Source organism: Equus quagga, chromosome 21 (genome assembly GCF_021613505.1).
Source record: "Equus quagga isolate Etosha38 chromosome 21, UCLA_HA_Equagga_1.0, whole genome shotgun sequence".
In the NCBI taxonomy this organism is placed as follows: Eukaryota; Metazoa; Chordata; class Mammalia; order Perissodactyla; family Equidae; genus Equus; species Equus quagga.
The window spans coordinates 11,740,121-11,754,108 of NC_060287.1; the positions used below are offsets into that span (position 1 = coordinate 11,740,121).

General features: G+C 38.8%; 1 protein-coding gene across 5 annotated transcripts in view; it reads right to left on the reverse strand.

Moving 5' to 3' along the window:
• Positions 1–13,726, reverse strand: part of ROBO2 (roundabout guidance receptor 2) — a 567,226-nt gene extending 553,500 nt beyond the window's left edge. For 3 of the 5 annotated variants that reach the window (XM_046648104.1, XM_046648103.1, XM_046648102.1), the window contains exon 1: positions 12,773–13,726. In XM_046648104.1, the coding sequence (XP_046504060.1) occupies positions 12,773–12,833 (61 nt within the window). In that variant the 5' untranslated portion in view covers positions 12,834–13,726. The remainder of the gene's footprint in view (positions 1–12,772) is intronic. The other 2 variants (XM_046648106.1, XM_046648105.1) reach the window with 1 other exon arrangement.
• Between the last annotated feature and the right edge of the window lie 262 nt (positions 13,727–13,988).

Below are 13,988 nucleotides of genomic sequence, written 5' to 3' on the forward strand. Positions count from 1 at the left end.
TACATTTTTATCTCTGATTGCCCTCGGGTATTACCACTTCTTAACAAGATATTTCACTTCCATGGAGTGAAAAACAGATTTCAGGGAGCGTCATGCAGAGTCCATTACAGGTTGTTTGTTCTCATATCCAGACGACACTAAAGACTTTTGAACACACATGAGTATATATAGAAGCAGACCAGGCTGCTACATCAAACATAAATTTAAAATGTAAAATGAACAGCAGAATGAGAATAATTATTTTTAAAACACTCAGGCTTGGCTTCATTTACCATCTAAATATTAACAGCCTGGATGACATGAGAATCATGCTAAAAAACAATATGGAAAAGCATCATCTTGCATTTCCTAGTTGCCATGAACAGGCCACCAAAACTGGAAGCTTTTCTATCTATGCACCTCAGATGATTGACAAGCTTCCTAAGCCTTAAGCAATTTTATTTGAACCATGCAATGTACCCAATGTAATCAAAAGCTACAGAGAGGCAATAGGGATTATAATGATAGCACCTCCTATCCATTACACTAAACTAGCCTATAGATATAACCATACATGAATATATATATAAATAACAACTTCTTTGTAAATCACAGATTGTCCCTTACTTCCAAGTGCTCATGGGAAACAAACACCTGCCACCCTTTACACTTTCTCATTAGATGCCTCTCTAAAAATCTCAAGAGTATTGTAATTAGTTTCTTTATCAAACAAACAAAAATGTGATTTGGATGTTGTGAAATAGATCAGCTTAGACAACATTCTGAATATAATCACTAACATCATATTTTTAGCTGGATGGTCATCACAAACACTGCCAAAATATAAGAATGGCTAACTGATTTTTTCCTAAGTGTTCACTTGGGATATTTTTCCCATTTCAATTTTATCTGCCAGTAGCCACAATGAACAGTTCATGAAACACATTTTTTTAAAAAAAGACTATTGCAGGTATTGAAAATTTAGCAACTTCTTTGTCAAAAGGTTTGACAATGCATAAGATCTAATTTGCAAAAGAGCCAAAGTGGTATGAAGACCTTTCTTGTCTGGCTTTTCCCCCCCATTAAAAACAGAAGGTATTAATCACTCGATTTCAAAGGCAGCTGACTGATGCTATTCACTGAGTAGGGCATTCTCACTAATGTGGCCCCATGAATAACTCTCAAGGCTTTTATTATTGCTCTGAGTGGAGTCTTAGCAGCACAGCCTCCCTTTAGCAACCCTCATCCCCTCAGGCTCAAAAAGGATTATAGATAGCGGCTGAAAGAAAGCATCATTGGTAAAAACAAAAGTTTTTAAAGGGAAAAAAAATGGGAGCAAAGTGGACATATTGGAGACAAGTCATGATTCATGGCCTGTACTGTGTTCTGCCTCTCTTTCTCTTACTCAATACACTCTTTAGTTTTATTGCTGGATAAGAGGGGACGAGACCAGTGCACTTCTCCTAGCAACCAATATCAGGCAGCAAAGAAGGCATGTCATCTGCTCAAAGGGAAAACGGAAGAATTTGGGGTCATACAAAGCCAGACACATGTTCTTTCGCATTTGATCCCAAATTGATTATCAAAAAGGATTCAGTAAATGCTAAATAATTCTGTTTTATGTGAATGTTAACAATCCACAGAACTAAATATCAGCTTGTCTACTTGCAATATAGTAGGGTTTCAAATGCTGGTCCAATTCATTTCATTCAAACCTTCAGTGTTGTACTTTTCCAACAGCCTCCCCACACCCCTTATTGTTCATAGAGGCTGCTCCTCCCAGGTGTATCCTTGCACCTCTTGGTCTATTTCAAATGCAAAGATTATGCATAAACTCTTATAGCACCCCATGTTCAGAAAGCTTAGAATTGCATCCTGAGAGAGAAAAATTATAAAAGCAATTGCCTAGCCATCTTATTCGCATGCCATGTTTAGCTACTGCTTAGAAAAATAAAAACAACTTGCTGAAAAGAAAAGTTGGACAAACTTGGAATTTAAATTCAACACAATAAGATACACTTACTGAGGGCCTCAAAAATCTGGAGAGAGTTTCATAAGATCCAACTGATGAACATCACAGGTGTTACAGTTTAACAAAAAAGTATAACAATAATTCATAGCCTGGAAAATATTCTTCTTCAAATAAAAGTTGTCTGTTGGATTGTGAGCAGAAAGCAGGCATCAAACAACTCAGAAGTTTATTCATATCTTACGGCCATGTGTATGGGGCGGGGGAGAGGTATATTTGCCCAAAATCTGTACCCACATGTACATATTTTTCCCATTCTTTCTTCTTTCATTTTGTAGTACAAGTTGACGTTATCCAGGCTTTCAAATCACAAAGGCGGATTGAAACACTTAAAAACATACTTAGCTACAAAATCACCTACATGTTTTCACGATAGGCCACAAGGAACTCCCCAGTTAAATCTGTTAGCACCTCTTTTCTGACGAAGTTATTAAACAGCATTTGTGAGAAGAAAGGGAGGCTGGAAAACTCAGCCAAATGACAGCTTGAAGATTTGTGAGTGCAGGGCTCAGGTACCATCAAAATACTTTTTCATTATTAATTTTTAACTCTTGCGATTGTCATTACAGTGAAACAAGTAGTTCAGGGACCATCAGGTCCAATGTTCTTACTCCTCACAGTTCATTTTGCATGAAAAAAATGCTGAGGAATGTTGTAAACTGGCATTTTCTTTTTAAAAAGTTACATTGTCCTTACTAAGTTTCTCCTCCGGTGCTCAGGTTGGGGAAAGAGCCACATAGTTGGCATGTGAGTTGTAGTTATCACATTCAATGGTATTTTAGACTAGACAAACTGTTGCTTGTTTAAGGAGGGTAAGGTGAAATGCCTTTTCTAGTTTAATAGATCAACAACAAATACGGTTTTCAATAATGACATGTTATTTGACCATGAAGTTCACTTTAAAATAAGGATATAAAACACAACTTAAAATGCCTGTTGCTAGGTTCATCCTGAATTTCTCTTAATTTAATGTAACCCTGAAAACTATATTCTATAGTTATCAGATATGCCTACACAAATTCATTTCACTGTATTCCAGCATTTGCTAGTATTTAGAAATATACATTGTGAAACTTTAAAGTGTGGCGATAGCCTCGATTTATAAGATTTATAACCCTTTCTTTTCAAAGAAAACCTCTTGATTTAATTTTTTTGAAAGTCAAAAGTTCTCTCTTTTTTGATCATACTTAGGAACATTTTAATTAGTTATAACTGTTGCACAGGTTTTGGACAAATTCTTTAAATTCCAAATGTTTTCAACTGGGTGTTCCTTGTTTAAACTTGAAAAGCAGTATAATGAAATAGTTGAGTTATATTCTATGTTTTCCAGCTCATTTCCAAAAAGGCTTAGGACTAAAAACTAGGGAAAGAGATCTCACATCAATCCTTACAACAGAAATTTAAAAGTGGGTGTTAATTCCCTCTCCTGAGCTAAAACTGCTATGCCACCTACGGTTCTGGTTACAGTGGCCATCAACTAAGTACATTGTCCTAAAACTATTGTTTTCTTAGTATTAAACTTTTTAGAATTCCATTTATTCATAAAGAAACAATAAGTACCACTGGTCATTAATGAAGACAGAGGATGTGAATTACACTACTAGTGGATTTTGCCTATTTTCCATATTCACGCCATGAAACCCACACCAAAATACAGGGCTATAACCCCTGCAGATTGGACGATAAACCATGACTGTTTTCAAAGATGGATGTTTATGGTTTTGGATAATTTCTTCCCAGGCTCAATTTTCTCCTTCGGTTGTACTCAAACATAATACTAAACAATAGGACATTCATTTAACTAAATTACTTACAATAATAGAATTTAAGGCTGAGTGAGATGCTGGCAATTACACAGTCAGATCTCATCTTTTTTTGGTTAAAGATCTAAAGTCATACAATTAATTAGTAGGAAACCTAAAACTGGAGTCCAGAGCTTCTGACCACCCAAGGTGTGTCCCTTCCACAGTAGTAATGATATTGTTTAATTCAAGTTACCCTTTCTGAGGTAACCACTCACTATACAAATCTGATTAATGGATAGTTGTAAAGATTATTAGAATTAATATCTATACTAGATGAAAGAAAGATAAGTGGGCTACCTAGAAAAAAATGTGAGTGGAGACAATGCTAGTGTTTTAAAAAGATTTTCTGTACTATGAGTATTTATGTAGAACCCAGTAAGTTTGTCTTATACGAGCTTTATCTTCTTGGTACTTATATATCAAAAGTACTAAGTAAAAAATATTCTGGATAAAATGTAACTCAGTCAACATAAACCAAAATGCAGGGTTATACAAGTACGTTCTATTTGTTAACAAGTTCCTATTTGTAGTATGTGGAGTATGTGTCTCTTGTTTATTCCTTTCATTCATGATACCACTCACTTGGGAATCTCATTTGTTCTGTAATCAGCATATGATGCAATGGAAACACACATGTCATAGCGCGTTTGTCACAGTTGCATAGGTGTGGTCACAGACGAGTCCTCTTAAGAGGCAACAAAAGTTCTTAATCAGTCACCTGAAGACTCATGCTTGAAAGTTTAAATGAAAATTATCATGAAACACATCTCAAATGTAGTTCATAATTAGCCTGATAGCTTAAGTCCTCTTAAATTTATTTCTATTCCATACTAGGAGAGGAGTAGTATAATAAAAATACTACTACCAATAAAAATAATAATAAATAACATTTAAATGGTGCTTATTAAGCACCAGGCACTATTTAGAGCATTTTATATATAATTTCTATATATATAACATACACATATTTTTCATATATACACACATATTTCCATATATGTATAATATATATACATGTATATTTCCTATATATTCATTTATTACTCACATCAACTGTGTAAAATAGATACTATTATCATGCCTATTTTATAGATAAGGACAGTGAGGCATAGAAAGGTTAAATGACTTGCTCAAACTCATTCAGTAGTGTTTGTTGACTTACTGTCTTTCAATAATCATCATCTACTTCTTCCCCTATGGACAAACAATGTCACAATCAAACTAGACTTCTTGTCTTTCCACTAGCACATCTTTGTCATCTCCACACCATTTCTCTTGTCACTCCTTTGGCTTGAATGCAATTTCCAATCCTTCTGCCTATTAAAACCCCACTCTTCCTCGAAGGCCCAGGTTAAGTGACACATTCAGTGTTGACTCTTCCAAGACTGCACCAGCTGGACAGCATCTGTTCCTTCTCTGAGTTCCCAGACTATGCTGTGTGTACGTTCACCCTCTATCAGATATGACTTTTGTTTTAGTGACTTGGACATTTGTTATCTTCTCTACTAAAGAGTGATCTCCCAGAAGGTAAGAACTATTTAACAGGTCATTATCTTCCTCACAGAGTCCCAAGCAAGTTGTTTTGTTTACAAACAGGTGCTCAATAAGCATGAGTTGAATCAAATGAGTAACCTCAAAGTATCTCATGTTAATTTTCTTGTTAACGTATTCAGAAAACAGCTGGTCATCTCCAGTAACAAGAGTCTGGAACTCTTGTTAAGGAGTTCCAGGGCTGAGAAGCTGGAGTCTCTCCAGAGAAGCACGGTATAGAGATAAAACCTCCCTGGACTCAGGTTCAGCTCCACCACTAAGTAGTAAGGTGATCTGTGACAAGACACATAAAATCTCTGAGCTTCAGTTCTCCATGTATCCAACCAATGAGGGAGATGTACCACATAATTGTAAAAACTTCTTCTAGTTATGAGATGCTATCATTCTATGACTTATATTTACTATTGTTGAGGTATCTGCTAGAAGTGACAAGTTCAATTTGGGTTAATTCAACTTGTAAGGCTTTACAGGGCAACTGAAGAAGATTCAGAAGACAATCACGGAAGGAATTAGAAATTAGGATTACTGGAAATTTAAAGTCTATTATTATAATATAAAATCATTTCACTGCAAAACATCATATCCAACTCATAAGGGCCATTCAGTGTTTTCTTTCCAAGGTGAATTAAAAAAATATATTTACCTCATACATTGCCAGCGGGAATGTAAAATGGTACAGCTTCTTTGGAAAATAGTTTCGCAGCTCCTCAAAAGGTTAAACACAGAGTTACCATATGACCCCGCAATTCCACTCCAGGTATACACCCAAGAGAAATGAAACATATGTGCACACAAAGATTAGCATACGAACGTCCATAGCAGCAATATTTATAATAGCAAAAACGTGAGAACAACCTAAATGTCCAATTCAAAGGATAAATGATATGGAATACTATTCAACGATAAAAAGGTATAAATTACTGATACATGCTACAACATGGATGACCCTTGAAAACCTTAGACTAAGGGAAAGAAGCTAGTCACAAAGCACCATATATTCTATAATTCTATATCTAAGAAATAGCCCGAAAAGACAAATCTATAGAGACAGAAAGCAGACTAGCGGCTTCCTAGGGCTGGGGGGGAGGGGTGGTGGATGGGAATCACAGTACAGGGTTTCTTTTTTTGGATGATAAAAAAGTTTTAAAATTTGAATGGAGCCATGGTTGCACAACTCTGTGAATATGCTAAAAAAAGTAAAATGGTATACTTTATATGAGTGAATTACATGGTATACGAACTACATCTCAATGAAATTATTAGGGAAAAAATATTTAAGTAGCAAAATTTAGAGAGTGTCTACATTGGCCTTTATCTCAGTTTTAAAAAATAAATTTTCCAGTGAAGTTTCCTTCAAGTTATTTTCTTAAAATCAAAAGGTCTATAATGAGAGTCCTACCTGCCTTACTATACCCTGAGTATACCTCAGGTTAGTGTAAGTGATGAGAAACAGGGCCCTGGACATGATGACTGCGACAGCAGATAATGTAGGACAATGCCCATTATAGGACAATGCCCATTACTGGGGATATTACATTTAATCTTCCTCTTCTTTTTCAATTATTAGACAGCTATGCATTTGGAGATTAATTTTAGAAGTAATCTATTTAATTCTACCTCTGAACTAGAGTAATCATTTTTATTTGTTGCTAAAGCTTAAATGGAAAGCTGCCCTAAGTGTACAGAAAAGCCTCAATTTCTGGACTAAATATCATCACACAAGCCAACCTTCCTTAGCGTGGAGGGAGTGTGTATGGTCCTATCAAGGCACATCAGAATCATGTGAAGGAGTGCCCTGTCAAAATATACACACTACTCAATAGTATGCTGAAAAACACCGCAGTGTGAGGATGGGGATAGGGGAAGAGCAGCCATGAAAACCACCATTATAACAAAACACAAAATATTCTTGGTTAGATGGAAAAGAGGTATATCGAAGCAAATGGTCAATTCTATATCTCCTGCCAGGTGAAAGGCATAATCCTGAATCACCAGAAATCATGACGCCATTTGTGTCAAAATATGTGTTTGATAACTCTCTCTCTCTATATATATATACTTGCACTCATACACACACACATATATACATATATGCATGCACACACAAAAATAAATAAATAAATAAATAGATCTAGTTCAAATGGTCATGTGTTGGGCTAAGGTATGAAAATAAACACCTCAAAAGCACTCCATAAGCACATTTTCATGTCTTTACCAATATTTGAATATCTGCTATGTGTCATCCAGTGCTCTAGGCACTGGAAAAGCATTGGGAAACATGACAGAAAGAGCTACGTCCCTGCCCCAGGAGCTCAGTGGAAGAGAGATAATAAACAAATTAATATCCCTCCCTCTCTAGTGTTGGGAGAAAATTCTCTAAAATTCTCTGAGTCTCTCATGTTTCTGCACATCTTGCTAGCAGAGGCACTAAGTACTCTTTTATCCCAAACTATCTCGTCAAGGATGTTTATATAGCAAACAGTCTTCCAAAATAGAGATGGTCTCCTTTGAGAGCAGAAGGCAGATTTGCCTACTGCCCAATATAGTCAAGATAATGTCTTCTCCAGGGCAAAGGTCAGGCAGATTCCCTTACTGCCCATTATAAAATACCTGGGTTCCCAAGCTCAGGGTTCCTCAGCTGTGAGGCTAACCCACTGTGTGTGCATCATCTACCTACACCCCACCACCTAGCCCCCAAGGGACTTCAGGCGAAAGGCAAATTGACGCAAACATGAAGTCACGTTGCTTGCTGTGACATGACTAATGAAGTCCATCATCTCTGACCCAGGAGTCTCACGTCTTCTGCCAGCATTCATAAGTTGTGGCACTCTAACTTCTTAGCTTACAAGCAGGTTATAAAGTGTCAGTCCCTTCACAGCTGCTTATATACACACACACACACCTACTTCCAGGAGGTAATAAGTACTGCTGAAACATTGAAAGAGTTTATGGGAATTTCCCCTTAAAAGGCTTTATCGGGGCCGGCCCGGTGGCATGGTGCTGAAGTTCACTCACTGTACTTCGGCAGCCTGGGGTTTGCGTGTTCAGATCCCAGGGGCAGATCTAGACCTAGCGCCACTCATCAGGCCACACTGTGGCGGTGTCCCACATAAAACAGAGGAAGACTGGGACAGATGTTAGCTCAGGGCCAATCTTCCTCACACACACACACACACACGCACACACACAAACCTTTATGTAATCATTCATTCATTCCTTACTCAATAATTAAAAAGAAGAATATCAATAGCAATGTTTTGATTTAGGTTAATAGGTCTATACCTGGAGACACTATAAAAAACTTAATTTTTTTTTTAAATAAATCTACAGGGGCTGGCCCAGTCGTGAGGTAGTTGGGTTCACATGCTGCCTGGGGTTCGCGGGTTCAGATGCCAGGCACAGACTTACACACTGCTCACTGGGTCATGCTGTGGTGGCATCCCATATATAAAGTGGAGGAAAACTGGCGAGGATGTTAGCTCAAGGCCAATCCTCCTCACCAAAAAAAATAAATCTATAAAATGGCACTCTATAAGTTTCTATTGTCTGCTTGAACTCAGATCTATAAATTTCTATTTGCCTAAACTGTGAAAAGATAAGATCTATACAAAATATGTTTGCATAAAGCTAAATAGTATTGTAAAAGAAAAACGACAAAGTCAAGATCCCAATTGAAAATTTTCAAAGGTAAAACATTATTAACATATCTCCTTTAGATGCAGATTTTCTAAACTGTTATTCTAGAAACACTCTCACCTATCTTCTTCACTCTCCAAATGTTTTCCTAATTCCTTCCTCCAAATCCAAAAAAGGAGGAGGAGTAGAAGGAAGAAATGAAGGAGGAAGAGGAAGAAGCGGAGGAGTAGGAGGAGAAATAAATATAAAGGAAGTCTTTCTAATACTCAAAAACCAAATTGCACCTGCGAAGTAAATGGATCTCCTATAGATTGCAGGAAATAGGGAAGCAGATACTACTAGACACACACATCCCACACACATAAGGTCCCTTCATTACTATCTGTGTATCCAAATTTATGCAATGTGCTTACATATCCACGTTTTTATGGTCAAAGATGCTATCGTACGCAGGCTGCTCAGGGATGAGATGACTAGAATTGTTCTTTTTGTATAATCATGACTTTTTTTTCTTTAAGATATTCTTTTTTGATGTTCTAAGAAATCCTTTTGGTTTATGGTCCACATGTTGCCTCGAATCAAAGGTTATTCAAACAAAGCCAATTCAAACGTGATATTACTGCATAGTTGGAAGAACAAATTTCAGGTTACTTATATGCAATTTAAGTTCTGAAATGGACTACATATGGCTACGATAATGAGCCCATTACTGAAAGAAGCACTTTAGCAAAGTGTATAAACCTATATAAGACTATACATCTGCACCACGAGCACATATGCTCTTTATCTCCCCAAATATCACGTGTGCCATTTTCATTTAAGAATAGTCAAGGATTAAAGATAAAACTATTCTCATTTTAAAAACGTTTTTTGGCAAGTATTGTAAAATTGCTGAACTGACACAATGTATGGGATATAGATGTAATTAAAAAGTCTTGCCTGGTTCCTATTAGTTCCCTGTAAATGACTGGAAAACCCTATGCTCATTTAAAAATAAAGACAATCTTGAAAACAAAGGCTAAGCTCAATGCATAGTCTCCTATATAATAGTAAAGAAAAACCTGCATTTGGTTAATTAATCCATATCAAATGAGAAACTCTTTATTTACATCGCAAATAGAAAAGTTTGTCAGTAGCTCTCCACTAACTTAACATTTATTCTCTATGGATTCCTACAGACACAAGATACTGAGCAATCATAAATAATATTAGCACATATCTTCTATGAGGAGGCGAAACTCTAACATTTTTCATATACTATAAAAATGCACATATAAATAACCCACGGAGCAAATTTCAATGCAAATCTATGTATCATTTGTCACTGAATAAAATTAATTTCTGGGTCTAGCACAAGCACAGTCAGTATATCTTTGAAATGGTACAAGCTTCTCTAAATTTGAAATTCATGGGAAGAATGCACACACATTTCTAAGAAGGATAATAAGTAAACAGAAATCAGAGAATCCTGGAAGAGTAAGAAAGCTGTGATCCTACAAACCAAACCCCTCATTATATATGTGAACAGTCAGTCCCAGTGTGTTGAAACAGCCTAGAGGGCAGTATTGTCTACATCCCAAATTTTCTACAATCCCCATGGAGAGGCTGTCATCATTCTGGAGTAAACCAAAGGCAAGCCAATGTCAAATGTCTGATTTACATACTAATTCAGTAAGTATTCACAGTTTCCTTTGCTTTTGACATAGTAGACGCTAAATGTAAAAGCTAGTTTCACACACACAAAAATTTAATATTACCTTTCCAACTCTGGGCATTTGTAACTACATTACTACAAATTTTGCTGCATAACTGTGGTCCAGACACCAACTTCCCCCTTATCCTACGATATTAAATCAGAACAAAGGTCCGAGGTGTGTCTCTGGGGCAGGAGGGGCGAGGTTAGGCGAGAAGGAAGGAAAGAAGGGAGAGAGGGCAAGATAGGAGGGAGGGAGGCAGGAGAGAAACGTCTTGCTGCTGCTGTTCCAGCAAGCTGCTTAATTGCATTTGTTTCCTCTATCTCCAAACACCCTGGTACATTAATTACATTCTGTAACACCAAGCTCTTCTGATTCCCTCTGTCACTTTCACTGAGCAATTTAATTGTATTCCTCCTAGCTACACACTGATTCAAAAAAAAAAAACTTGGTGATAATTCTGTAGTCTAACATATAGTTTATACATGCATTTCTGCTATTGAAATATGTAAATTCATGGTTTACCAGGATATATTATTCAAAAAGTTATATCAAAGTCTTCTTATCATGATAATCAGACACAATTGGGACAACTATGAAACCCTTTTTGTTCTGGCAATGTAAATGTATTATGAAGGTAAATGTATGGAAGAAGAAAATACATAGCGAATAATTGGATATGATTATAGATATTGCCAAATTAGAATTCCCAGTGATTAATTCCAAAACATCTACTACTTATACGAGGAAAAATAAATAGAAGCAGTGTGGCCACATGAACGCCTTGCCTACTGTTGCTGGAGGGCAAAGGTACTCATGTAGTCCATGATTGAAAACAGCCACTTGACAGTAGGTAAACTCATCTGTATCGCCTCATGTTTGTAGAAAGGCTTCCTTTTCGAGTCTGCTACATTGGGTTCCATGCAGCAGCAGCTGCCAGGAACAAAGTTAGCTCCTACAGGCGGGCAAAAATAGGCAGTGTCCCAAATAATGAATTTGTCCACAACACAAATGCTGGAAGAAAGTTTATGCAGCAACAAGCTACTATGATGGCTCAAATATTTGGACTAACACTCTTCAGATTCTTTACAAGTACAGTAATTAAAAATCTAAAATACTACGAACCACATTTTCAGGAGAATAAACATGCTAACATCCTCTCTTGAGACCAAGTCTTTCCATTGATGTAAAAATTAAAGTCCCTAGAAGGTTAATACTACATGTTCTTTCGACTTTCTTCTTCTGAACAAACAAAAACCCATGTTAATGATTACTTCCACTCGTCATTCAAAACAGCTACAAAAAAGGATTTTGCAATCCTGTTAGCAAGAAACTGACATCTTGTGACAATATCCCGGGAAACCAAATCTGAACAAAAGACAAGAGAATCAGAGGCAGAATGCTGTCTGCTTGACAGACAGACTCAACCTAGAGGGAGACACCTACAGCACCTGTTTCAGATCCCCATTGTGTCTGCCAGTGGGGACTGAGCTGAGTCCTGCAGCCAGCCCAGAGATCTCCTCACCCCCTTCCTGGAGCCTCGCCCAGTCTTACTTTTGACAGTTTTCTCCCTCTGATCTAAATTTCTCATTCTGATTTCCCTCTCGGAGAGCACTTACCAGCATGCAGGTGATACACACTGATCCCTGAGATGCCCTGTCTCAAATTCCTAACCCACTGAACCTTCACTGGAGTGTCTATTACTATTTTTCTTCACTTGAATTTCTAAGCCAAAGTTCAGATACAAGAGCAAACACCAAAGAGACAGCAGACACAAGAGTACTAGACTCGTTCAAGACACTTACTTCAATATTTTTTTCCAACAAAATTGAGAGCCCATCAGTGATTAGCCAACTCCTCAATTAATTAAGTAAATTACAATAACAACAATAGGGGACTACGAAGACGTCCCACTTGGAGCAGTTTAGAGACAAAAGACTTAAAATCTCTGCCCCCAAAAAGCCCCGTGCCAGGCCAAAAGGAACGAACAGTCATAATGTCATTTTATTTATAGCCCACGTTCGACTCGGAAAAAAATGTTTTGGGGGAGAAAAAGGGTAAAAGCATGTTTAACTTACCGTCAACCCGAACATATAAAAATCCACAGAGCAGTAGTTGTGTAAACATCAGCCGACTCATTTTGACATATTAAAAAGGATCCAGATTAAGAAACCAATCCCAGAGAGCAAAAGTACAAAAATAAGTATCAAAAAAAGAGGTAGGTCCGAAGTTCAGACGTTCCCAGATGCTAATTAAAGTCAAGAACAGCAAATCGCAAGATCAGAAGGGGCTAGTGGAGAGGTCTTGAATGGGGCACATTTAGATCCAGCCAAATTAACAGGGCACCCCCAAGGCTGCTGTATTTCCACACTCTGGCTTCCTACAAATTCAGCCCAGCCGGAGGGATTATTCAAGTGTGTCTAACCCTCTGTCCTCAGGCTCCATTGCAATCCAAAGCCAAGTTCTTTCTTCAGAAGTCAAGAAGATGAAGGAGGAGGAAAAAGACCTAATTCCTAGAAAGTGTTCCACAAACTTGCCAGCGCGCTGCCGAAAAACCATTGGCCTGCCTACTGGTTGCCTTTCCCCCGGTCTCCTTCTCGGTAGCAGCTCCACGTCCAGAGTTTTTTTTTTTTTTTTTACTTAACTTCCATAATAAGGATGTGTCAAAGCAACACTTTGCAGACGAACGGACTTGGCGGGCCTCTCCTTTGCAGCCTCGTTGCCTCCCTCCACCTCTCTGGTTTGCCAAAGAGAGGCAAAGGGAAATCAAGACGACTCGGGTGGAGAATCCGAACTCTTACTCGGTGGGGCTGCAGGGAGGGAGGGAAGGAAGGAGGGTGGGAGGGGCAGGGCTGAGGCTGCGGCCACCCCCGCAGGGCCGCCTCTGAGCCACTGTGGACCCGGGCGGCTGCGGGCGAGAGCGGAGCGGGGCGAGGGAGCCGGGAGCCGGGAGCGGGAGAGAAAGGGAGCGCGCAGTCCAGCCGCCAGGCGCGGTGCAGCCGCGCGCCCGGGTCCAGCCGCCGCTGCTCCGGGGCCCGAGAGCAGAGCGTCCGCCTCCTCCTGCAGCTGCTGCGGGTGGAAGGACTTAGAGGAGGGAAGGCGAGGAGGCGGGAGGGGAGGGGAGGAATGAAAGCTGCTTGGAGTCTGCCCCGGGGAGGGGGGCGGGAGGGAATGAGGGGGTGCTCTGAGCCTTCCACCTCCACACTCCGCCACCCGTCGGTGCAGGGGGCGCCAGCCCGCTGGGCCGTGGGGGTAGGGGGTGGGGGGCGGCTGGAGAGCAGAGAGTCCCAGGGG